Source organism: Rana temporaria, chromosome 2 (genome assembly GCF_905171775.1).
Source record: "Rana temporaria chromosome 2, aRanTem1.1, whole genome shotgun sequence".
In the NCBI taxonomy this organism is placed as follows: Eukaryota; Metazoa; Chordata; class Amphibia; order Anura; family Ranidae; genus Rana; species Rana temporaria.
Genome location: NC_053490.1, coordinates 509,093,246 through 509,120,346, shown reverse-complemented (window position 1 = coordinate 509,120,346; position 27,101 = coordinate 509,093,246). Strand labels below are relative to the sequence as shown.

Here is a 27,101-nt window from a genome sequence, read left to right as displayed (position 1 = left end):
TGCCATCAATTGTCACCACTGTGCCATGCCATCAAACAGCAACTGTGCCATCAATTGTCACCACTGTGCCATGCCATCAAACGCAGCTACTGTGCCATCAAACGCAGCCACTGTGCCATCAATTGTCACCACTGTGCCATGCCATCAAACGCAGTCACTGTGCCATGCCATCAAACGCAGCCACTGTTCCATCAATTGTCACCACTGTGCCATGCCATCAAATGCAGCCACTGTGCCCCTCAATTGTTGCCACTGTGCCAATTGTCACCACTGTGCCCTTTAATTGTCACCACTGTGCCCCATGATGCCACTGTGCCCATTGTCACCACTGAGCCTTTTCTAGGTAAAATGATTTGTACAATATTTCTCATTTTTCATTTGATGTACTGTGATTGTATTGAATCTGCTTTTGTATATTTTTCAGGGGTAAAGAAATTAACCTTCATCTTCAAGACTCAGGTTTATGTTTTACTGTTTACTGTTTACTGTTCTATGGTTAGTATGTTATTATAATTTTTATAATTTATTTTATGTACATTTTGTACAACATTTTGTTCAATACCCTTTTGCACATTTTATTTATGTTCAGTAGCTCTTTCTACAGTAGCTCTTTTTCAGGGTACTTTCTAACGGTATTTTCATGTTCAGTATTGGGGGGGGGGGCGGGGGAGCACCGGCGCCTAATAGAGTACCGGCACCTCTTTTGGCCCACTTAAAGCACTGACTACAATTAACATCAGCTCTTCTATTGGATTGGACTACATGAGCCAGCCTTCGTTCCCATTGTGTATCAGTGAGCCTTTGCCGTCCATACAGTAGTTCTGTTGTTTTTACTGGTTTTACTTGCTTGGACCATGTTTGATAGATAGAAAGAAAGAAAGAGAAAAACTGTGCTATTTATTAAAATAAAATAAATAAAATAAAATCAAGCCGCGATTTTCCTGTATGACATAATTACAGTTATATTGGATAATATATAATCAAGCTAATAAGTTAGACAAACAAGGTTATAAACATAAATCTTGAGTCTTGAATGTTGCTAATAGATACTGCACTTACATCAAGGTAAAATTGTGTACGCCTAAAGTTTGTTGTGTCGGCTGGTGCACAACCAAACAACCCGTCCTTCTGGGACACAAGGGTAATGGTGACATCAGTGCATCGCTCCACCCTACGTGTTTCATCACAAATGATGCCATCCAAGGGCACTGGACGACGTCTTTTGTGACGAAACGGGTCACCATTACCCTCGTGTCCTGGAAGGATGGGTTGTTTGGTTGTGCGCCGGCCGGCTCATCAAACTTTAGGCATACACAATTTTACCTTGATATATGTGCAGTATTTTTTACTTCTTCAATAAATGGTTTAAAGATTTGCACTGTGGAGCCTTTTATCTTTTGGGTATACCTTTTATGCAATCCAATAAGTGACGCCACAAGCACAGGGGAACCGCACAACCAGGAGAAGGCCGGGCTGGGTTTAAGCCAAAGGCGGTGAATGATCCCTTGTTATGAGGGTTCATCTGGAGCCGGTAAGCAGCTAATTTTACTGTTGGTGGTGGCACTGGTGCATGAGGTGGTGAATCATGTTTGATAGGTGACCACTGCAGACCAGGAGCATCCCACAAGGGCCTAGGTTCAAATAAATGCCCTGATTGTAACACGTTGCGTTAGCGGGTGATGACAAATGTGTTACCGTAATGCTTTAGTATGAATAAACCTAGAAGGAAACCTGAAATGATAGATGCCTAGTTTGAACAAAATTGCAGATTAGAAAGAATTAAAATAAACATTTTAGAAAAAAAGGCACATATATTAATGCTGCCTTGTGTTTATTATTTCAACCTTATAACCATCTTTGCATGACTAGAATACTGTAAGTATATGGACATATTTAAACAATTACTAAGAACATAAAAGGACAAACAAACTATTACAGAATAGTTGGACCATAATGCTGCCATACATAAAGCCTCGTACACACGATAGGTTAACCAGAGGACAACGGTCTGAAGGACCGTTGTCATCGGTTAACCGATGAAGCTGACTGATGGTCCGTCACGCCTACACACCATAGGTTAAATAACTGATCGTGTCAGAACGCGGTGACGTAAAACACAACGACGTACTGAAAAAAACAAAGTTCAATGCTTCCAAGCATGCGTCGACTTGATTCTGAGCATGCGTGGGTTTTTAACCGATGGTCGTGCCTACTAACGTTCGGTTTTGACCTATCGGTTACCAATCCATAGGTTAATTTTAAAGCAAGTTGGGGCCCGCACACGATCGGTTTTGACCGATGAAAACGGTCCTTCAGACCGTTGTCCTCTGGTTAACCTATCGTGTGTACGAGGCTTAAGAATTACCTCAATGAGGCCAAGGCATACCGTTATAAGTGAAATATCAGCTATATGTCCTAGTGATGTTGGTTAATGACCATATACCACAGTAAAATGATACAGGAATTCCCGTTAAAAATCAATGTTCCATACATCAGGGGTCTCCAAACTTTCTAAACAAAGGGCCAATTTACTTTTCTTTAAGGGGGCCAAATTGTGGCCACTGGGGTAGACCCTGACATCCTTGGACAGCTCTTTGGTCTTGGCCATGGTGGAGAGATTGGAATCTGATTGACTGTTTCTGTAGACAGGTGTCGTTTATACAAGCAACAAGCTGAGATTAGGAGCAGTCCCTTTAATAGAGTGCTCCTAATCTCAGCTCGTTTCTATATAGAAGACACATGCGAGCCAGAAATCTTGCTGATTGATAGGGGATCAAATACTTATTTCACTCATTAAAGCAGTGCCACCCAAAAGTGGAACTTCTGCTTATATGCCCCCCCCCCCCTTCCGGTGTCACATTTGGCACCTTTCAGGGGGGAGGGGGGAACAGGGACCTGTTTGTGGCAAGTCCCCTTCCCCACTTCCAAGAGACGGGCCGCGACCTGATGTCCCGGAAGTTCGAGCCCCCCTCCTCTTCCTTCACACGCCAGCGGGCCAATTGGAAAGTGCAGCGTACTTCACACATGCACAGTAGGCAGTGCCGGCCCAAGACATTGTACTGCCTGGGACCAAGAATGAAATCCCCCCCCCCAGAAAAAAAATCACGCCACCCAAAAGGCCCCCACATTCATTATTTTATATCATGATAACTAAAGGGGACCCGTCATGGCTCTATAAATGTATATAGGACTACAAAGAGTACTTGACATGGCTCTATACATGTATAAAGGAGTATAACGAGGGCCTGTCATGGCTCTATACATGTATAAAGAGGACCTGTCATGGCTCTATACATGTATATAGAGGACCTGTCAAAACTCTTTACATGTAAAGGAATATAAAGAGGACCTGTCATGGCTCTATACATGTATCCAGGAGTATAAAGGAACCTGTGAATTGCCGGCGGCCACAATGTCTTTTGCGCAAACTAATCAATGTACGCTAATTGTGTTTTGGTTTTTTTTGGTACCAAAAATATGTAGAAGAATACATATTGGCCTAAACTGAAGAAAATAGTTTATTTTTCAAAATTTTGGGGATATTTATTATAGCAAAAAGTAAAAAAATATATATATTTATAGCACAAAAAATATGCTGCCCCCCTAAAAGTGCTGCCTGGTACCCATGGTACCACCCGGTCCCATCATAGGGCCGGCCCTGACAGTAGGGAACCAGCAGTGAAGCCGAAGGGCTTCACTGCCTGGTTCCCTTACCAGGAATGGCGGCGGCAGCACCCGAGAGTCAATCCGATGATTGGCTAAGGGGGGCCGACATCGAGGGCTCCCTGGACAGGTAAGTGCCCTAATAATAAAAGTCAGCAGCTGTCGTATTTGTAGCTGTTGACTTTTTTTTTAAAATTTAAAGCTTTTTTGAAATGTGTTTTTCTGGATTTGTTGTTAATCGGTCTCTCACTGTTAAAAAAAAAACTACCATTAAAATGATAGACTGATCATTTCTTTGTCGGTGGGCAAACGTACAAAATCAGCAGGGGATCAAATACTTTTTCCCTCCATGTATGTATTGCTTAGTAACTTAGTAGCTCCTATGTTTATTGTAGAATTAGCCTGTACTGTGCTCCAGAAGAAGTGGAATATTTTCCAAGAAACAGTTTAAGAAAAACCTCCATTCCATTCCCACGCTACATTAGCATATCTCACAAACATAACATGATGTAGTGGGTCTGAGGACCATATAGGTTGATTTACACACATCAATATAGCTAATGGGTGGAGGGGGTTATGTATCCCCTTCCCGTTGAGCGTACGCATATATGCGTCCACGGCTTTCGGGGGTTATACAGGCATGATGCCCGCAGCTGCAGGCATCATCCGGTACTGGTTTTTAGAGCGGCGATTGGCTTTCCAGGGATAACAACTGAAGCAGCTAAAAGCCACTCGGTTGTTATCCCGGAGGAGTGGGAGGGGACATCCCCCCCTCCCGCCGCCTCCCATCACTCCTACCAGGCTTCCTGTTCCACCGGGAGACCCGATCTGCGATGCGCCACTTCCTTCTATTTTGCTTTTAAATGTCCTTATTTGTTCTGAGAAATCCTCACTTCCTGTTCTTCTGTCTGTAACTCCACACAGTAATGCAAGGCTTTCTCCCTGGTGTGGAGTGTCGTGCTCGCCCCCTCCCTTGGACTACATGAGAGTCAGGACGCCCACTAACACACAGCTCTTTTCTCTATCTGCAACGTAGAGAGCGTCCTGACTCTCCTGTAGTCCAAGGGAGGGGCGAGCACGACACTCCACACCAGGGAGAAAGCCTCGCATTACTGTGTGGAGTTACAGACAGAAGAACAGGAAGTGAGGATTTCTCAGAAGAAATAAGGACATTTAAAAGCAAAATGGAAAGATGAGGTAAGTGAAGGAGGACTGCACTAAGGTAAAGGAAGCTATTTAGGAAAAAGATTATACCTTTACAACCCCTTTAATGGTGTGTGTTCTTTTATTTGTTTGTTATGGTACCTTCGTTTGTATAAATAAAGATTAAAAAATAAAAAAAAACTGATAGATTCAGCAGGGACTTGAAATTTACCAATTGACTTCTGTACAGCCAGCCTGTTGTATTTTCCCCACTCGATCATTTCAGCACTGATCAGTGTGTTCTGATGATGGGTAAGTCATCCCTCTGTCAAAATACAATAGCTTAGTGATGACAAACCTTGGCACCCCAGATGGAAATACATTCCCCATGATGCTAATGCACTCTGCAGTGTAGTTGAGCATCATGGGAAATGTAGTTCCAAAACATCTGGAATGCCAAGCTTCGCCGTCACTGCAATAGCTCAACAAGGAAGATTCCCCCATCCGCATCAAGTGTGTGGATGAGAAATCGAGTCCTTTTTTTTTTTTTAACCCGCCAGTTGAAAAAAAAAAAAAATCATCTATGGCCTGATTAGGCTACCTTTTTTTAAGGGCGTGGCGCGCTTGAGCCACCAAAATTTGTTTAAAGCGGGGTTCCACCCGCGTTTTTTTTTTTATTAAAGTCAGCAGCTACAAACACTGTAGCTTCTGACTTTTAATAAGGACACTTATCTGTCCTAGGCGCCCGCGATGTCGCCCCCTGAGGCCGATCCCTCGGTCATGGCAGGTCCCGGCGCCGCCATCCTCACTAAGGGAAACAGGCAGTCCAGCCTTGCGACTTCACTGCCCATTTCCTACTGCGCATGCGCGAGTCTCGTGTCGCTTTGAGAATGTGCAGCTGCTCTCTGGGATACACACAGTTCCCAGAAGGCAGCACGCCCCATTACCCAGAAGACAACGCAAGGATGAAGACCAGCCGCGGACTACGAAGAGGCAGATTAGGAAGATCCGCATAGCAACCGCAATTTCTGGTAAGTAAAAATGTATTTATTTTTTCTATTTTTTTTTCATTTTTTTAGGGGATTTTGGTGTAATTTTATTTTTTTGGGTGGACCTCCACTTTAAGACTGATACAATATACAACTTTTATAGAGGCAGGAAAAATATTGCTTTCCAAGATAATTTATAATGAAAGAAACTCATTTTTTATTTATATTTGTGTATAGACAGAGGAACCTCCAGAAAGGAGGCCCCTTTTGCCCCCCTATAAATTGATCCCAAAATAAAAAATCGAATTACTGTATTTATTGGCGTATAACACTCACTTTTTTACCCTGAAAATAGAGGGTACACTGTGCCCGCGTGTTATACGCAGGGGGCTGTGGAATATTTTTTCCCTGAAACTTCCCTCTTAAAGTTAGGTTGCGTGTTATACGCCGACAAATACGGTACATTTGAGGTGGTGCAAGCTCTTATACCATGCTGTTGTATAGGTACTTACCTGTGACAATCCCAGATGTACAGAAGCCGTCTCCGAAATGTACATTATTTTTCCATCTGAAGCAACCACAAAAACAAATCCATCCAGTGTCTGTAGAAGAAAGAGAACCTCAATGTTAGATAGAAGCCCAGATAACAGCAGAGGATAGAAGGCAAGAAGGACAAGATAAAAATGACCCCTTTGGGGTCTCACAATTGAAAGCTGGCTCCGAGGATGAGGATTGGCCCCTTAGTTCTAGTGAAGGGAACTGGAAGGGAAGTTCCAAGACAATTTGGACGATTTTATGCTCCCAACTTTGTGGGAACAGTTTGGGGACGGCCCATTCCTGTTCCAACATGACTGCAGACCAGTGCACAAAGCAAGGTCCATAAAGACATGGGGGTAGATTCAGATAGATCAGCGGATCTTTAGATCTGCGTAATCAATCTTATTTACGATCCGCCAGCCCAAGTTTTTGAGGCAATTGCAGTATTCAGAAAGCACTTGCCTCTAAAGTTGCGCCGGCGGATCGTAAATCCCCCGGCGGAATTCAAATTCCGCATCTAGGGGGAGTTTACTATTTAAATCAGGCTCGTCCCCGCGCCGATCGTACTGTGCATGCGCCACCGGCTAAATTTCCCAGCGTGCATTGCTCCAAATGACGTCGCTAGGACGTCATTGGTTTCGACGTGTACGTAAATTACGTCCATCCGTATTCGCGACCGACTTACGCAAACGACGTAAAAAATGCAAAACTCGGCGCGGGAACGACGGCCATACTTAACATAGGATACGCCGCATATAGCAGGGGTAACTATCCGCCGGAAAAAGCCGAACGCAAACGACGTAAAAAAAAAAGCGACGGGCGGGCGTTCGTTTCTGAATCGGCGGATCTCCTCATTTGCATATTCGTTGCGTATACAAACGGAAGCGCCACCTAGCGGCCAGCGGGAGATTGCAGCCTAAGATCTGACGGTGTAAGTCACTTACACCTGTCGGATCTTAGGGAGATCTATGCGGAACCTGATTCTATGAATCAGGCGCATAGATCCGACCGTCGGTTCTCAGAGATACGACGGCGTATAAGGAGATACGCCGTCGTATCTCTATCTGAATCTGCCCCAGGGATGAGTGAGTTTGGGGTGGAGGAACTTGAGTCCTGACCTCAACCCGATAGAACACCTTTGCGATGAATTAGAGCGGAGACTGTGAGCCAGGCCTTCTCGTCCATCATTAGTGCCTGACCTCACAAATGCGCTTCTGGAAGAATGGTCAAACATTCCCATAGACACACTCCTAAACCTTGTGGACAGCCTTCCCAGAAGAGTTGAAGCAGTTATAGCAACAAAGGATGGACCAATTCAATATTGAACCCTACGGACTAAGACTGGGACGCCATTAAAGTTTATGTGCGTGTAAAGGCAGGCGTCCCAATACTTTTGACAATATTGTGTATATGCTGGATGGTGTAGTGTCTCTATGCTTGCTATGACATGAATGGGACTCTTAGGCCTGGTTCACATGAATGCTACTTTGATATCATACTTCACTTGAAGTAGCGCGATTTCAAAGTATCAGGTCAGTGCGATTTCAGGTGCTACTCTGCGGCTGCGGCTGTGAAGTCGCATACAAAATCGATAAACGTAGTGGAGGAACTACTTTTGCTAATCAGTGTGGCACCGCAAGAGAAGTTTTACATTTCATATCGGCTAACGAACTCTTGCCTCAACAACAATAATTCTAACAGTGATTATCACTCCTCATCCAAATATCACAACACAATGGTTTTCGCGTCCAGGAAACAAAACAGCACATGGGAATTGCTAACTGGGAGTTTTTCGGCCGGGCTTTGAGATTGGCCTCAATGGCCTATAAGTATGACAATAACATTATTGAACATTTTACAAAGCTGCACTGTTTTTAACCACTTCAGCCCTGGAGGATTTGGCTGCCAAATGACCAGAGCACTTTTTGCGATTCGGCACTGCGTCGCTTTAACTGACAATTGCGCGGACGTGCGACGTGGCTCCCAAACAAAATTGACGTCCTTTTTTTCCCACAAATAGAGCTTTCTTTTGGTGGTACTGGATCACCTCTGCGGTTTTTATTTTTTGCGCTATAAACAAAAATAGAGCGACAATTTAAAATAAAAAGCAATATTTTTAACTTTTTGCTATAATAAATATCCCCCAAAAATATATAAAAAATCATTTTTTTTCCTTAGTTTAGGCCGATACGTGTCCTTCCACATATTTTTGTTAAAAAAAAATTGCAATAAGTGCTTATTGATTGGTTTGCGCAAAAGTTATAGCGTCTACAAAATAGGGGATAGTTTTACAGCATTTATATTAATATTTTTTTTTTTTTACTAGTAATGGCGGTGATCAGCGATTTTTATTGTGACTGCAACATTATGGCAGACACATCAGACACTTTTGACGCTATTTTGGGACCATTGTCATTTATACAGCAATTAGTGCTATACAAATGTACTGAATACTGTGTAAATAACACTGACAGGGAAGGGGTTAACCTCTAGGGGGCGAGGATGGGGTTAAGTGTGTCCTAGGGAGTGATTCTAACTGTGTGGGGGCAGGGCTACACTGGGACAAAAAATTGGCCCTGGACTTCATCCAGACTGGCCCACTTTGACATGTCTCTCCTAAGGCAGGCGGACAACTCCTGCACCCCCACCCCCCTCCTGGGCCACCCAAGCCCCCTCTCCCCCTTTACTAGCCACTAGCTGTTCTACTTTATTAGAGTAGAACGGCTGGTACTGGTCCTCTTATAGGAAGTACCAGTGGAGAAGCTAGACATTATTTCACCCGGGGCAAAGAATCAGTTTGGTGCCCCCCTTATGGGACAAGTTTAGGAAGAAGTGAGAAACTCCCAGGCCATAGCTGTTGAGTCAGCTGTCTGTCCCCTCCCCCATGCTCCTCTGGTCCTCCCCCTGATTCTCTGTTCCCCCAGGTGAGCGCTGCGGGGAGGGAGAGGAGGTGAGCTCTGCGGTGAGGGAGAGACAGAGGAGTGGAGGGGGGCGGCAGTCCGCTGTCACTGAAGCCGGCCCACTGAGCCATCGGCCCACCGGGAAACTCCCTGTAGTCCCAATGGCCAGTCCATCTCTGTGTGGGGGTGTGGCTTACTGTGACATGACACTGATCACTGCTCTCAATTAGAGGGAGCAGACAATCAGTGTCCTGTCACTAGGCAGAAGGCAGAACAGGGAGATGCCTTGTTTACACTGGCCTCTCCCCGTTCTGCAACCGTGACACGTTTGCGGGACACCGGTGGCCATAGAGTCGGTGGCAAATTTAAAGGGACGTATATATACGCCCATTTGCCTGTCCGTGACATTCTGCCGACGGTCAGCAAGTGGTTAATATCTGATGAAGCCCCATAAATTTAAGAGCTATTTTCTAGAAAAGGTGAACTAAGATTTCAACTGTACCAAGGACTAGAATGTGCTTTTGGGTGTATCGTCCCTTTAAATATATCATGTATAGTCTTTTATAGCTGCTGTAGGCAACAAAAGTTCAATGACATAAAGAGTTCTGTTTTTAATGTATCACGTATCATACTGTTTTATTCTGTTCTAGGCATATGGAGATCGTTATATACTTATAGACTCATGTTTCTCATTCTGTGATGAACACAAAAAATAATTTTTACATGAGGCCTCTGTATTTAGGTCCGTGCCTCAAAACAAGCATGGGCTGTTATTTCCTAAATGAAGTAGAAAACTCACTTAAGTCAGTCTTGGCACAAACTCGGCCAATGGAGGATCTTGAAAGGCCCGCTACGCATGAATAAAAAGTTGATTTATGTAATGCAACTTTTAATAACAAGTCCAATTAATTGCTTTCGGCACCAAGAACCCAGCATTGCTTGTATCTGGCACAGACACTGAATGGTCTTGGCGTCAGTCCTAGCACAGAATGGTCTGGTAATTTTGGCGATGACAAGGTAAGTCTGAAATCTATGGGGGTTAAGGTTATAGGTTAGGATAATGCTAAGGTAAGGATTAAGGTTAGAGCTAGGCTTTGCCAAAAGTGTTTCCTGGAAAAAAGATAGTAAATACTCGCCTCTTCCATTGCCCGCGCCACCGAGTACTCCCTGCTGTGCCCAAAAGTTTGATCCACCAACCCCTACATCACTACTGTGTCCTGTAGTGATAAAGGCACTGGTGGAAATAATCATAAAACAGCAGATCTCTACAAAGCATCCTCTGAATGGCACCCATACCGATCGGCTGACCTCCTGTGTTCAGAATGCAGCAAGGCAGCCACGCGGCACTGGACCCAGAAGCTAGTGGAGATCACAGTAGCGGTGTCTATTTCAGTGGTTTCCACCTTCCAGGGGCATCAGCCAGGTATGGTATATACATACAGTTGTGTAAAAAAGTATTTGCCCCCCCCCCCTTTTTTTATTGCATATTTGTCACACTTCAGATGACCAAACAAATGTTACTATTACACAAAGAGGACCTGAGTAAGGCCCCTAAAAATAGCGCCTAAATACCGCTTGAAAAACTCCTGCCCAGCATTCTCAATGTGAAAGCCTGAGGCCCCGTACACACGTCCGAGAAATTCGACACACAAAACACATCGTTTTGCTCGTCGAGTTCCTTGTAAAAGCCGCCGAGGATCTCGGCGAGCCAAGTTTCCCCATTGACTAACGAGGAAATAGAGAACATGTTCTCTATTTGGCTCGACGAGTTCCCCGTCGGTTTCCTCGGCCAAAAGTGTACACACGACCGGGTTTCTCGTCAGAATACGGCCCCCATCGAGTTTCTGTCTGAATTCTGCCGAGAAACTCGGTCGTGTGTACGGGGCCTCAGGGCTTTCACACTGAGGCGATGCGCTGGCGGGAGAGAAAAAAATCCCCTGCAAGCAGCATCTTTGGAGCGGTGTATATACCGCTCCTTCCCATTTAAAACAATGGGAAACCGCGGTAATACCGCCCGCAGTGTGCCTCTGCAGGCATGCTAGCGGGTGTTAATACTGCACCACTAGCGGCCGAATCCCATGGCAATTTCCGATGGTATAGCGCCGCTATTTTTAGTGGCGCTATACCGCCACCGCACCTCCCGCCCCAATGTGAAAGGGGCCTAAATTCAAAATGCAGTTTTTAAATGATGGTTTTATTTATTAAGGCAAAAAAAGCTGTCCAAACCTGCCTGGCTTTATGTGAAAAACGAATTGCCCCCTAAACCTAAATAATTGGCGGCAACAACTGCAATCAAGCAATTTTGGACCAATCTTCTTTGCAGAATTGTTTTAATTCTTCCACATTGGAGGGTTTTCCAGCATGAACGGCATATTTAAGGTCATGCCACAGCATCGCAATTGGATTTAAGTCCGGGCTTTGACTAGGCCACTCCAAAACCTAAATTGTGCTTTTTTTTAACCATTCAGAGGTGGACTTGCTGGTGCGTTTTGGATCATTATCCTGGTGCATAACCCAAGTGCACTTGAGCTTCAGGTCACAAACTGATGGCCGGACATTCTCCTTTAGAATTCTTTGGTATTATATATCTATGTTACTGGATCTCTAATGAAATGTTAAGCTATGATGGTACCTAAATGTGCTTGTCGAATTCTTTCTTCATTTAATATGTGCATGCTCCTCTCCTTTTTTCCCTCCTTTCCCACCCCACTTCTCTCCCTACCCTTATATATTATACTGTTATTTATTTATAATGACATAACAGTTCTGCTTCGGACCTCTTAGGCCGGGTACTAACGAGCAAACATGTACGGTGAAACCGGTCCGTCGGACCGTTTTCACCGTACATGCCTGCCAGAGGGCTTCTGTACGATGGTTGTACTAACCATCGTACAGAAGTCCGCGCGTAAACATTACGCGGGGCGTGTCCGCGTCGTCGCCGCGATGATGACGCGGCGATGACGCGGCGACGTGGGCGGGCCTGCCATTTAAAGGCTTCCACGCATGCGTCGAAGTCATTCGACGCATGCGAGGGACGGCGGGCGCTCGGACATGTACGGTAGGTCTGTACTGACGACCGTACATGTCCGAGCGGGCAGGATTCCAGCGGACGGTTTTAAAACACGTCCAGGAATATTTGTCTGCTGGGAAAAGGCCCGTGGGCAAATGTTTGCTGGAATTCGGCCCGCTCGCGCCTACACACGACCGAACATGTATGCTGAAACTGGTCCGCGGACCAGTTTCAGCATACATGTTTGGTCGTGTGTATGGGGCCTTAGGGTTCGAGTATTTGTGCATAATGGATTTTAATTCAAAATGTAAATGTTTGATGCTCTATTGTATATATTGCTTTCTTCTTATATACCAATAAAAATATTTGAAAAAAAAATAATTCTTTGGTAGAGCTCAGAATTCATGGTTCCATCAATTATGGTAAGTCGTCCAGGTCCTGAAGCTGCAAAGCAGCCCCAGACCATTACATTACCACCACCATGTCTGACTGTTGGTTTGATGTTCTTGTTATGAAATGCTGTGTTAGTTTTATGTCAGATGTAACGGGTCGCTCACCTTCCAAAAAGTTACATTTTTGTTTCGTCAGTCCACAGAATATTTGCCTAAAATTCTTGGGGATAATCAAGATGTTTTTTGGTAAATGTGAGACAAGCCTTTGTGTTCTTTTTGGTCACCAGTGGCTTTGGCCTTGGAACTCTCCCATGTGGGCCATTATTGCCCAGTCTCTTATTGTTGAATCATGAACACTGACCTTACCCAAGGCAAGGGAGGCCTGCAGTTCTTTAGATGTTGTTCTGGGTTCTTTTATGACCTCCTGGATGAGTCGTCTTGGTGCCCTTTGAGTAATTTTTGTAGGCCGCCCACTCCTGAGAAGGTTCACCACTGTTCCAAGTTATCTCCATTTGTGGACAATGGCTCTCCTCATGGTTCACTGGAGTTCCAAAGCCTTAGAAATGGCTTTGAAACCCTTCCTAGACCGATACATGTACATTACTTTGTCTCTTATCTGTTCTTGAATTTTGTTAGATAGTGGCATGATGTGTGGCTTTTTGTGATCTGTTATGCCTCGTAGACACGATCGGAATTTTCGATGGAAAAAGTCAGATGGACTTTTTCCATCGGAAATTCCGACCGTGTGTATGCCCCATCGGAAATTTCGATAAATTCCATCGGAGATTACATAGAGAACATGTTCTCTTTTCCTCCGATGGAATTCTGTCAGAATTCCGATGTGAATTTGATTGGACAAAGGTCCGATCGTGTGTACAGGGCATTAGCGTGCTTCACTTTGTCAGACAGCTTCTATTCATGTAATTTCTTGATTCAACAGGTCTGGCAGTAATCAGGCCTGGGTGTGGCAAGTGAAATTTAACTCAGCTTTCCAAAAAATTGTGGTTAATCACAGTTCATTCATGATTCAGCATGGGAGGGGGCAATTACTTTTTCACATAGGGCCAGGCAGGTTTGAACAGCTTTTTTTCTCCTTAATAAATGAAATAATAATTCAAAAACTGCATCTTGGATTTACTACTTTTTCACACAACTGTAGTTACATTGGTTCAAGCTGGACCAGTGTAACTATGTATAAAATATCTGTAACGGGAGACACTTTTGGGCACAGATTGAGCCAGGAAATAATTGACATATGTTGGATTGCTTTAACATGGGTCTGTAATCCACAATATATTCAAGAATGTCTGTAATAACTATTTACAGGTTGTTGATTCTGAACTCTACAGGTTAATTGAAAGAGTGACTCATTCAATGTGTCGTCTGCTACTGTGATGTAAATTAATCTTAGTATGGCTCCTAAGAACCTTCTATTGTGTTGTGCTAATGGACACTGTATTGTGTGAAGTTCTATTGATGATAAATGTGGATTGTGAGTTAACACAGTCTAAAGGTCAGATGTCTGACTTATCAGTTCTAGTTAAAGCGGGGGTTCACCCCAAAAAATATTTTTTAACATTACATTCAGCCGAGTTGTCCTAATGACAATTGGCTGTTTTTATTTTTATCCCCGTACATACCGTATTTTCATCGCCGCTTCTGGGTATGTCTTTTGCGGGACTGGGCGTTCCTAATTGATTGACAGGCTTCCGACCGTCGCATACTGCGCGTCACGATTTGCCGAAAGAAGCCGAACGTCGGTGCGCAGGCGCCGTATAGAGCCGACTCACAGTCCGGCTTCTTTCAGCAACTCGTGACGCGCTGTATGCGAAGGTCGGAAGCCTGTCAATCAATTAGGAACGCCCAGTCCCGCAGAAGACATACCCGGAAGCGGCGGTGAAAATACGGTATGTACGGGGATACAATGAAATAAAACAGCCGATTGTCATTAGGACAACTCGGCTGAATGTAATGTTAAAACATTTTTTTGGGTGAATCCCCGCTTTAATTAGCTCATGTAAATTATGTCTACTAAAGGAATGTGTATTGTATAGCAGGTGTCTATCTTGAAAGGTCATATCTCGGAGTCACCTTGTCTGGGTAAATGATTAGTTAATTAGCTCATGTAAATTAGATCAAGAGCTTGTGCCAGAAGGTCTAGCAAAAAGATGTGTATTGAGCTCCTTGTGTCATGTGGTGGGTGGAGTTGAGTCATTGTTCATTTTTGGTTACTGACTGTATATAAAGAGCCTGAGTTTCTCATTAAAGAGTCTATTCGTTTTGAACCAGAGAACATAGCTGTGTGTCTCGTTTCTGAGGGAATCCGTATGGGTCGTGTTCGCCGGATTGTGGAGTGTCGATAAGCTTGGGTTCGGAATGGAATATCTTAAACGGCGTTAACCCCTGTCTCATTTGGGGGTACCGTTAAAATATCCTTACCTGGAATTCTTTTTTAAGAAGCTACATGGTCAATCTAGAACAGGAACTGTTTAGGGGCCTCCTTTTTTAATATGGTGGAGGTGTTCTGTGCTCCACAGAGAGATCTGGGAGCAATGCTAACTGATAATCGTGCAGCATGTGCAGTGAGTACAGAAATCAGATCACAAGATTTCTGGCAGGATTATTGGTTACTTATGGTATCAAAAAGATTAACAGACTAAAACAGAGCAAATCAGAGAAGTTCATTGTCTGAGTTTATATACACTTTAATTACAGCATCTCCTAAGTTATTATTCTCATCCTTCCTGAAAAGCACGGCGCATTTTGGATTTGATGAAGCAGTAAAACTGGTTAAAACTTGTGCAAAAAAAAATGGAAAGAAATAGAGAAATATCAATCTATTAAACAGGAACACTGAATACAGTGTGTCTTTATGAAAAACACATTGCTCTGAGTGAGATTGTACAGGGTTTTGGAGAGATTATTGCAGTCTGCAATGTATTTTCTGCATATAATGGTAACATTCTAGGCAAACCTACAGGGCTTTGAGCCACAAATGAAAAATTGCACTGGATTAAACGCTTCTACGAGGGTACGCACTTGTATGCAGAAAAGCTATCAAAATACCCATAAATATTTAGGCAAGGTGGGATAAGAAAAGAAAAATAAACTGAATTTGCTATATAAAGAGAAAAGAATTTGATATCGAGTTATGAGTTTGTATTATGCCAAAAGACAAAGTTTTATACCACGCCAAAAAAAAATAAAAAAAACAGCAACATGTATGTGAGTATGATGATTATTTTTATTATTATTATGTTAAAAGAGAATGCCAATCAGTAGACTATTGCCCTGTACACACGATCAGTTCGTCTGATGAAAACGGACATTTTCATCGGACGAACCGATCGTGTGTGGGCCCCATCAGTTTTTTTCCCATCGGTGAAAAAAAAATAGAACCTGTTTTTAAAATTTTCGTAGGGTTAAAAAAACAATAGGAAAAAATGATCGTCTGTGGGGAAATCCATCGGTCAAAAATCCACGCATGCTCAGAATCAAGTCGACGCATGCTCGGAAGCATTGAACTTCATTTTTCTCTGCACGTCGTTGTGTTTTACGTCACCGGGTTGGACACTATCGGATTTTTAACCGATGGTGTGTAGGCAAGACTGATGAAAGTCAGCTTCATCGGATATCTGATGAAAAAATCCATCGGTTCGTTCTCATCAGACGAACCGATCGTGTATACAGGGCATAAGGCAGCCAATACATGATTCATTCTTGTTCGTCAGTAGGTTGTACACACTCGATGTGGATGGGGGAATCAATCCCACAATCCTAGTAGACGGCGCTAATCTTGCACAAATTTTCCAAATAGGTCGGTTGTACAGAGGTCAATTGATAACATATACATATAATACTTGGATAAATATGGTGCAATAGAAGTATATTATTCTTGGTATCTGTAACCCCAGGTTTGGAATTAATCACAGCACATTGGCTTTTACCCTTTCCCTTTTCCTCCCTTTCCCCTTTCCATTTCTCTCTATAAGCAGAGAGATCAATACTTAAATAACATACTTGTTGTTTTAGATATCTTTACAATATTTGAATTGTTTTTTTGTTTTTTGCAAGAGCTAAAATGCCTGTATATTTTTGTTGTTTGTGTATTTGTGTTTGAAATGGCATTAAAAAGTTATTAAATGAACTGATAGATAAAAAAAAAAAATTAGGTGGGGGGTGAGGAGGGATGCTGATGCCTCAAATTACATTGCTAATTGCATATTGTATGTAGCCTAAATCTATAATACGTATCAAAGATAAAGGGGAACGAAAAGAAAAGGAAGGGAAAAAAAAGAGGGTAGAGAGAGAAAGATAATGACTGGGCATGCAGAATGCCCTCCAGAGCCAGGCCCCGACCTCCTCTGCAAAATAAATTGCTTTAAAATTATTTTGTGATAAATTGGTTCCTCGGGTAATAGATGTGCATTAAAATATTGCATATTGCATAAGCTTCATAAAACCATTATAATTTATTTTTAAAAGGGGGGTATTATATTCACACAAAGTTTGCCAACTAAAAGTTCTGCCTAAACTTTTTTTTTTTTTTCATTTGAAATCATATTACCCATGTCTTGGGAACCTTGATAAAGACCAGGGGGGAAAGTTAACATTGGCATTTATTTGAATAGATCTTACTTGAAGCGTAAGTTCCACCCTGAATTTTTTTTTTCAATAATCAGACTCATTTAAACCTAGAAAGAATCATTTGAAGGATTTCTTTTTTTTTTATGCTTACCAGAAACGCCCTGTTGCTATGTAGTCTTCCTAATCTGCCACTTCTTGGTTTGTGGAGCTCCTCATCACTTCCTCCCTCGTCCTGTGTTCCTGGGAAATGATGTGTCATCATTTCCCAAAAGTCTGTGGGCAGTACTGTGATCAAAAACCGCGTTATTTCCTGACAGGAAATTACGCGATTTAAGGCAGATCACAGCGTTGCCATAACAACGATGCAGGACCTTCCTCCTTCGCCGCCAATTGCTACGGCAAACTTAAACATAACAATTGGCGCCACTGCTGCCGGTGAATCTCGCATGTGCTTGATCGAGAGGCGCATGCTGGTTACCCAACATGCACCTCTCCTCCGCTTATCCAGGAAGAGATATAGATTGGGCTTCACATGCCCACAATCATGATGGCAACGGCCACAACAGGAGGGACAAACTTGTGAGTTTTACATTTATATTTTAGCAACATCATTTTTTTAATTATATAATAATGAATTATCCTAGGATCAATAAAAAAAAATGTCTCCGGAACTCCGCTTTAACCACTTTACTATGGGCCGCCGTCAATTGACGGCGGCACGATAGTGCTCTTGTTCTGGGAGGACGTCATATGACGTCCTCGCCTTGCCAAGCCACTAGGGGGCGAGCGCACCCGCCGCATTACTGGGAACCCAATACGCGTGCCTGGCGGCCGCGATGTCCGCCGGGCACCCGCGATTGCCCAGTAACTGAGCAGGACCGTGGATCTCTGTGTGTAAACACAGAGATACACGTCCTGTCAGGGAGAGGAGACCGATGCTGTGTCCCTTGTACATAGGGACACAGATCGGTCACCTCCCCCAGTCAGTCCCCTCCCCCCACAGTTAGAATCACTCCCAGGGTACACATTTAACCCCTTGATCGCCCCCTAGTGTTAACCCCTTCCCTGCCAGTTACATTTACACAGTAATCAGAGCATATTTATAGCACTGTTCGCTGTATAAATGTAAACGGTCCCAAAATAGTGTCAAAAGTGTCCAGTGTGTCTGCCGCAATATCGCAGTCACGATAAAAATCACTGATCGCCGCCATTACTAGTAAAAAATAAAAAAATGCTATAAATATATCCCCTATTTTGTAGCCGCTATAACTTTTGCGCAAACCAATCAATATACATTTATTGCAATTTTTTTTACCAAAAATATGTAGAAGAATACGTATCGTCCAAAACTGAGGAAAAAAAATTTCTTATATATTTTTGGGGATATTTATTACAGCAAAAAGTTAAAAATATAGCTTTTTTTTTTTAAATTGACGCTCTTCTTTGGTTTATAGCGGAAAAAATAAAACCGCAGAGGTGATCAAATACCACCAATAGAAAGCTCTATTTGTGGGGGAAAAATTATTAAAATTTCATTTGGGTAATGTGTTGCACGACCGCGCAATTGTCATTCAAATTGTGACAGCGCTGAAAGCTGAAAAATGGCTTGGGCAGGAAGGGGGTAAAAGTGTCCAGTATTGAGGTGGTTAAAGAGAGCCTATCAGGTCTATAAAGAACTGAAAAGGGCCGCTACCTGCAAGTGAAAAAAAATTGTATTTCTACCACTCTGGTGGTCCATGTCACCCATCCTCCCAATGCTCGTTCCAGTGATGCAACTTCCGTCAGAGTCCTCAGAAGTCTTCAGAGTCTTCAACAATGACAGCAGTGCCCAACTCTATGTCCCCCACTGCATGCCATGGTTTCATCTTCAGGTTCCTAGGTCAACACAGGACTCCAAAAAGAAGGGACCACAGTGTGCAGAGGGGGACAAAGGCATCCGACACCTCTGGAAGTGACACTGATGGAGGCTGGGATGGAGGGGACAATGAAGACATGGGCTGCCAGAGACATGAGTACACTTTCTCTTCTTTTGCAGAAAGCTCAGTCATTTTGAGACCTGACAGGGTCTCTTTAAGGAAGACATATTTGCCAAATACCTACTTGAATGGACACACAATAGCTGATCTTTAAAAGAAGGCTTGCGGGGGGAATGCCTACATTGTAAGCCTGTGGGTGGTAGAGGATACTCCGGTTGCCTTACAAAAAGGAAAGAGTCCAACGTGGACATGTTCAGTTGGAGTCCAAGGAGCAAGTATAAGATGGAGTAGAAATAATTAGTGTGAAAAACTTTGGGGACTGAAACATGTTGCCAATATCCATATGTTGTGCAGCCATTTTATTTTCTAACTTAAAGTAGTAGAATGAAATTCGGAATCTGGTCCCTGAGGTCAACACAATTCCTCCAGATTCCTCCAGATTTAAAAATCAGCACACATTGTAGGCGATCTGCAGTGACTGGGCACAATAAATACCTGAAGTAGATGAGATCCCAACTCTTTTGCCACATTATCCAATGGTCCAAGTCTTGTAGGATGGCCCCAGGCATCTCCAAGACCTGAGCAGACAAGGAAAGATAAAGTGATAGTAATATATATTGGACTACAATACTTCCGGACTATATACAAAATGTGCAATCTGTGTATATTCTCTAGGGATGAGTGAAATTTAGAGTTTTAACCTCCATTACATTTTGACGAAATGCATTGGAATCCATAGGGAAGGCGAAATAAAGATTATTAAGCATGCAACCGGATTTCAATGGCTCTAGAGCAGTGGTTCTTAACCTTACTAGTGCCGTGACCCCTTGATAAAATTTCCCAAGTTGTGGGGACCCCTAACAGTAAAATTATTTTCGTATAGTGGGTTGTCAGCAAACAAGGCAAGACAAGTAATGTGTGCCCCTAACCACTTGTACAGTACAGTGCTAGTGGGGAGTTGGGATGAGTGGCAATGTTGGGGGGAGTTCTGATCAGCCAACATAGGTGCTCTTGATCAGGGTTATCTGCTGATCTGAGAACTGTAGTAGGGACTTTTTGTGGCAACTATAATCACAGGTGGTGTTACTCACTGTGTCTCCAGCTTCACTGTGTCCCCAACTTTGTGGTGTCTCGTAGCAGTGACACCTATGCTGAAATCAGGAGATGGGGTCTCCTCCAGCCCCTCCCACTTCACATTCATCACCAGTCAGCGGACCTCTAGTCTCTGCCCCCCAGCCATGCCGTGAACTAAATGGGCGGCTGCGAAGAGGCTGAGTGGGCAGCCGCAGGCTCCAGGGACAGCCCTGCTGGTCGGCCGCAAAAAGGTTGGGAGAGCGGTGCAGGCTTCAGGAACAGCCCAGGATTTGGTGACCCCTGGCAAATCATCATTCGACCCCCAAAGGGGTCCCGACCCCCAAGTTGAGAACCACTGCTCTAGAGGGTTAATCTAGCCACAGATGAATCAAAATTTAGCAAGCCCATGATCAACCATGTGTGGTTGTCCCCGTTCAACAGAAGTGATTGCTAGATGTTATAATGTCCAGGCAGGGGGGATTCCTCCATCCACCTCGTTTGTTTGGATGGAGGAATAAGAAAAGTACATTTTTTACTTCAGCCAGCTGGCTGAATAATCTAAACCAGCTTTACAGAAGATTTATTCAACTATCCATGAGCAAAAAGTACCCCAATTAGCCAAATTATTTTACTTTTTAACAGAAGGAATTAGAAAGTAAAGAAGAAAAAAATGTACACGAATAACATCCAATACACAGAAAGAGAAAAAAAGAAGAGACTAAATGAAATAAACTAAACCAAAATACTTTGAAAAGACTATGGGGTTGATTTACTAAAACTAGAGAGTCCAAAATCTGGTGCAGCTGTGAATGGTAGTCAATCAGCCAGTGACGGCTGGTGCTAACCTTTTTTGGGGGGGGCGTTAAACAAACCCCCCCAGGTCTGCACTCACCCCTCTATGATCCCCCCACAGTCACCCCCTCTGCGGCTTCCTTGGCTTCTCCTCCCAGCCATCCCAATCAACCTCCTGTCCTGATTGTCTGGGAGGAGAAGCCGGAAGACAATAGCAAACAGTGGTGACTGATGCTCAAATCTCTTGGGGGGGGGGGGCCATTGCTGCTACCCACCCCCCCTTGTCGATTGCTGCTTTGCTCGCTCACTCGCTCATCGCCTGCCAGCCCCGCACGTACCTTCATACCTGTGTCTTTCTCCCTGAGTCCTGGCCAGAGTCCTGGTGGTCTCCTCCCGGCCAATCAGGAGTCCTGGAATCTGGCCAATGGGGTCTTAGGACTCCTGACCAATTGGGTCTCAGGACCGGGTGAATGGCTAGGAGGAAAAACTGGAAGACATTAGCGAATATTAATTCGCTATTGTCCCACAACTGGGTGGGCTCAGGTCGCAGTGCTCTGCACCCCGAGCCCACCCTTTTTTTTTTAGCCAATTAGAGCCTCAGGATCTAATCATGTGCTTAAAAAAAAACATTAGAATCCATGCGTCCGGTGCTCCGCATGTAGATTAAGGAGCCAGACACATGGATGGGGGGTGGCGCCCTTGCGCCCTGCATGAGCGGCCACCACTGATAGCGAATATTGATTCACTAGTGTCACAAGTGGGTGGGTCCGAGCCCAACCTTTTTCAAGCCAATTAGCGCTTCAGGCCAATTAGACCCTCAGACTTGAAAAGAAAAAAAAATCATAGTGCCCAGCACCCTGCATGCTTTCCCGCATGCAAACTAGGGGGGTGGCGTCCCTGTGCCCCTAATGGACCGGCCACTCCTGCAATCAGCTTCTAACTTCAGCTTGTTTAACTAAGCTTTGACAAAAACAAAACTGGACACTAATTGGTGTCTATGCACAGCTGCACTAGATTTTGGCACCCTCCAGTTTTAGTAAATATCAATCAAATATGTATTTCTTTGAAACAATCCCTTCAATTTACATTCATAGTCAGTACTTCACACTGCATAGTTTTTAAATCTAAAGCAGATTGTACAATCAGATTGTGACTTGTATGGTCAATTTAATAGTACTTTATCCATGCACACTAGACTCCTGTTGAGTAAGATATACTGTATGTAAGGGGAAATTGTGTTTGACAAATGTGACCGTGTTGATTGACCTTCAAGATTATTTTTCATGTTTGTAAAAGTGGCTGTTTGTGTGTGATGGCAAATTACCGCAGAGCCACACAAGCCGCAATTATAGAAGGATCGCAATAGGACCGCTCTACCTTAAATGAAGGGCTTATGTTTCATGCTTCATGTGAAAGAACTATTCATCAAATGTCTATGATGGTGCTATGGAAATGAGATAATACTAAAAGAGGTGCTAAAAATGACCACACATACAGTATGTATGAAAATTACCCGTGCCTGTACTGAAATGAAGATATCTGATATTTATGTAAATTTTTTAAGACCTTATGCACACTGGGCATTTGCTCAGCTCCTCTGAACGCCTTTTCTCCTGGCATATGAAAAGAAGCTTAAAAACGCACCCAAAGCCCCGTTTGGAAAACATGTTTACCGGCTTTTTAGGCGGGTCAAACGTTTGACAGTTCATTCATTCTATTGGCCAGAATATGAATTATTTATTCATATTATCATTTATTCTGGCCTTTGGAAGGAACGGGTGCTCTAGCACTAAATGCACCTAGCTTTTAGGCGTTTAGTTGCGTTCAAGATTTTTCCGGCCCAAACGCTCCTCTTGTGAACGCGCGATTTACCTTTTTTTTCAGCCTCTAAACCAGTGGTTCTCAACCTCTATAGTTCTGTGACCCCTTCATAAAATTTACCAAGTAGTTGGGATGGGTGGCAGTGCTGACGGGGAGTTAGGATGAGTGGCAGTGCTGGCAGGGAGTTAGGATGAGTGGCAGTGCTTGCAGGGAGTTGGGATGAGTGGCAGTGCTGGGGGGAGTTCTGATCAACCAACTTAGGTGCTCTTGATCAAGGTCATCTGAGAACTGTAGTGGGGACTTTTAATGGCAACTCTAATCACAGGTAGTGTTACTCACTGTGTCTCCGGCTTCACTGTGTCTCCAGCTCTGTGGTGTCTCGTAGCAGTGACACCTATGCTGAAATCAGGTGATTGGGTCTCCTCCAGCGCTTCCCAGTCAGCTGACCACTAGTCTCTGCCCCCCACCCCTGCCGGGAACAGAATGCGAAGAGGCTGAGTGGGCGGCCGCAGGCTCCAGGAACAGCCCAGCTGGGCTTCCACATGCTCCAGGGAGATAGCCCTGCTGGATGGACGCGAAGAAGGCTGGGAGAGTGGTGCAGGCTTCAGAAACAGCCCAGGATTCTGTGACCCCCTGGTTGAGAACCACTGCTAAACACTCCTCTTCTAATATGCTTATAAACCCTTGTTCACACTGAACACTGCTTTGAAATCGTATGAGTTCATCTGAACTTGCACAATTTCAAAGTTGCCTATCAGTCCGACTCCAGGGGGTGACTTAAAAAACATCTGTGCAGGTTCATGCACAGATGTCTATTGAAATCGCCCCCGAAGTCGCCAAAAGTAGTGCAGGAACTACTTTTGGAAATCGGTGCGGCGCGGCAAAATCAGCGTCGTACCGATAGGTACGCTCCTATTGCCGGCAATACTTGAATCAAAAAGGGCTGGCAACTCAGATGCTCTTGAATAAAAGTCCGTTATTGGTTACATGGGTACACGGGTACAGGCTATACACTGACACGTTTCGGCTAAGAAGCTTTCATAAATGCTTTGATGAAGGTTTTTAATAGCTGTACCCCTGTAACCAATAAAGGACTTTTATTCAAGAGCATCCTAGTTGCCAGCCCTTTTTTATGTAAGTATTGTATTTATGGGGCCTGAACATCCTGGCTAGAGCACCGGATCACAGTTTGTGGACTTCTATATTGGCAGTGGAGCTGGGGTAACATCTTGTTTCTCTATTGCCGGCAGTAGGCCACGATTTAAAATGTGATTTGACCTGTAAAATCTCATGTCAAATTGAGCCGATGTGAACGGGAGCCCAATGCCTATGTGTGCACAACCACATAGGCTAACACAGAGTTGTATTTAGAGGCTTAAAAAAAAGAGCAAAATGTAAAGGTGGTGTTATTTACATTGTGTGTACATGAGGCCTAAATGCCATCTGCTACTACTTATCTGTAGTTTTTACAGGTATTTACATTTTTTCTTCTACATTTTATTGGGTATACATTATACAATGTAAAGGAGAAATACATATGTCAATGACAGAAGAAGAAAAGCTGATACATAAGAAATAGGAAATAGCACAGAGGTGCAGAGGCCGTTGCTTCTTCTCCCGGCCTAACAGGAAGTAGACACGTGCATTCGTTTTCGTCCGAATGCATTTTCGTCCGAATTTCAGGTATTTCGTTATCGTTTTAACAAACGATAACGAAAGCACAGAAAACGAAAACCGAAAAGATCCAACATAAAAAAAATGCTTTATTTTCGTTTTCGTTGCGGTCGAATGTGCCTAACCTTAAGATTCGACATAGAGAGAAAAGATTCGACATAGAGAGAAAAGATTCGACATAGAGAGACATGAAGATTCGACATAGAGAGACATGAAGATTCGACATAGAGAGACGTGAAGATTCGACATAGAGAGACATAAAGATTCGACATAGAGAGACATGAAGAGTCGACATAGAGAGACATAAAGAGTCGACATAGAGAGACATGAAGATTCGACATAGAGAGACATGAAGATTCGACATAGAGAGACATGAAGAGTCGAAAACATTTTTTTAGTTTTTTTTTAAAGATTCTGTCGAATCTTCTTCTTTTTTTTTTTTTACTTAGAACATTCGACAGACACCATAAGCCTTTAATGACAGGTTCGACCTTAATTTGGATTTTCGGACGAATGCACTTTTTTAATGAAAAACTAAATAAATAAAAACGAACTTCCAGAGTAACTAAATAAATGTATTTAGGAGAAGTGATAAGGAAGTGGTTAGTAAAGAGGGGAGGACAAGACAAGAGGAAAAGTGAAGTGGAAAGGAGGAAGAGAAGAGTGAGGAGGGAACTAACAAGAAAGTTGTGGAGAGGAGACAGAAGATGGAAGAAAGGAGTCCAGAGGTGTGAAGTGGAGTGGATTGAAAAGAGGGAAGAGAGCAGTGGCGGCTGGTGCTTAAAATTTTTGGGTGGGCGCAAACGAAAAAAAACAAAAAAACAATTGCAGCCTCACTGTGCCCATCAAATGCAGCCACTGTGCCCATCAAATGCAGCCACAGTGCCATCAATTTTCACCACTGTGCCATGCCATCAAACGCAGCCACTGTGCCATCAATTGTCACCACTGTGCCATGCCATCAAAAGCAGCCACTGGTCCATGCCATCAAACGCATCCACTGTGCCATCAATTGTCACCACTGTGCCATGCCATCAAATGCAGTCACTGTGCCATGCCATCAAATGCAGCCACTGTGCCATCAATTGTCACCACTGTGCCATGCCATCAAACGCAGCCACTGTGCCATCAATTGTCACCACTGTGCCATGCCATCAAACGCAGTCACTGTGCCATGCCATCAAACACAGCCACTGTGCCATCAATTGTCACCACTGTGCCATGCCATCAAACACAGCCACTGTGCCCATCAATTGTGGCCACTGTGCCCTTTAATTGTCACCACTGTGCCCATTGAATTGTCGCCACTGTGCCAATTGATGCCACTGTGCCCTTTAATTGTCGCCACTGTGCCCTTTGATTGTCACCACTGTGCCCTTTAATTGTCGCTACTGTGCCCATTGTCGCCACTGTGCCATTTAATTGTTGCCACTGTGCCCAATGTTGCCACTGTGCCCATTGTCCCCACTGTGCCCATTGTCGCCGCTGTGCCCTGTAAAATGCCCCTCCCCCACCCGGCACTTACCTTTCTGGGGGTCAGCCATCCTCCTTCCACGTCCCTCGATGTCTTCTCCCGCCCTCGATGATGCTTCAGTCAATCAGGTTACCGGTAACCAGAACCGGTGAACCTGATTGGCTGAGACGCCTGGCAGTCTTATCCAAAGAACGCACCGCTGGTACGTCCCTTAGATAAGCATTTGGAAGCCGACTACCGCTGGCTCTTATAGGCACTTCCACACAGCCAACCAGCTACCGTTATTCAGGTGGCCGGCGCTCACCATCCGGCCATTTGAATAGTGGGCCGCAGCGGCGAAATTACATAGATTCATGCAATGCACGAATCTATGTATTTCAGTGGCGGTGCAAGAGCCAGAGGGGGGTGGCACTCTGGCGCCCTCTATGGACGAACCGCCACTGGAAGAGAGAAGAGGTGGAAGAAAGGAGAGGAGATTGGAAAGGAGAGAAGAGATCAGGAGAGAAATAGAGGGGAGAAGAGGACAGAAGCGGGTAAAGGGGAAGATAAATAGAGGAGGGAAAAAGAGAGCAATTGTATCACAGAACAATACTTTTTGATTTGGCCACCAAATGAACGCTCTTTCCGGCCACAATGCCATGCTGAATATCAATGAGCCAAGCACAAGAAAAAGGAAACCTTGTCATTCAGGAATGTGCGTTTTATAGTAATTATTTATTACATGATACCCAGATATTAAAATACACCTAATAAATATGATCTGAGGACCATGCTGTGCTCGGAGAAGAAAGCTCCAGGCCGGTGAAAGGAAAGCGTTCTGTGCAGCATCTCTATAAAATATGTCTTGTAACTACTTGCACTAAAAAGCCAGCGGGGCTGTGCAAAAAGTTTACTTTGCTGAGTTTATTGGCAGCTGCACAGATGTTTGCTTGAAATACAACAGAGACCTGACCCCAGACGCAGATTTCTGAAATCTACCACGTAATAAGAAAGTCAATTTTCTTTCCGAGCTTGTCAAGAGCAGATCTGGAGCAGAAACAATGCAGGATTGATAAGTGTGGTCTAAAAA

The 27,101-nt window shown here is 43.9% G+C and overlaps 1 protein-coding gene across 1 annotated transcript in view; it reads right to left on the bottom strand.

Moving 5' to 3' along the window:
- SIM2 (SIM bHLH transcription factor 2) overlaps window positions 1–27,101 on the bottom strand; it is a 168,437-nt gene that overhangs the window by 78,128 nt on the left and 63,208 nt on the right. Inside the window, exons 2-3 of the mRNA XM_040338956.1 lie at window positions 19,693–19,775; window positions 6,308–6,397 (exon numbers count right to left, since the gene is read on the bottom strand). Of these exons, the coding sequence (XP_040194890.1) occupies window positions 6,308–6,397; window positions 19,693–19,775 (173 nt within the window). The remainder of the gene's footprint in view (window positions 1–6,307; window positions 6,398–19,692; window positions 19,776–27,101) is intronic.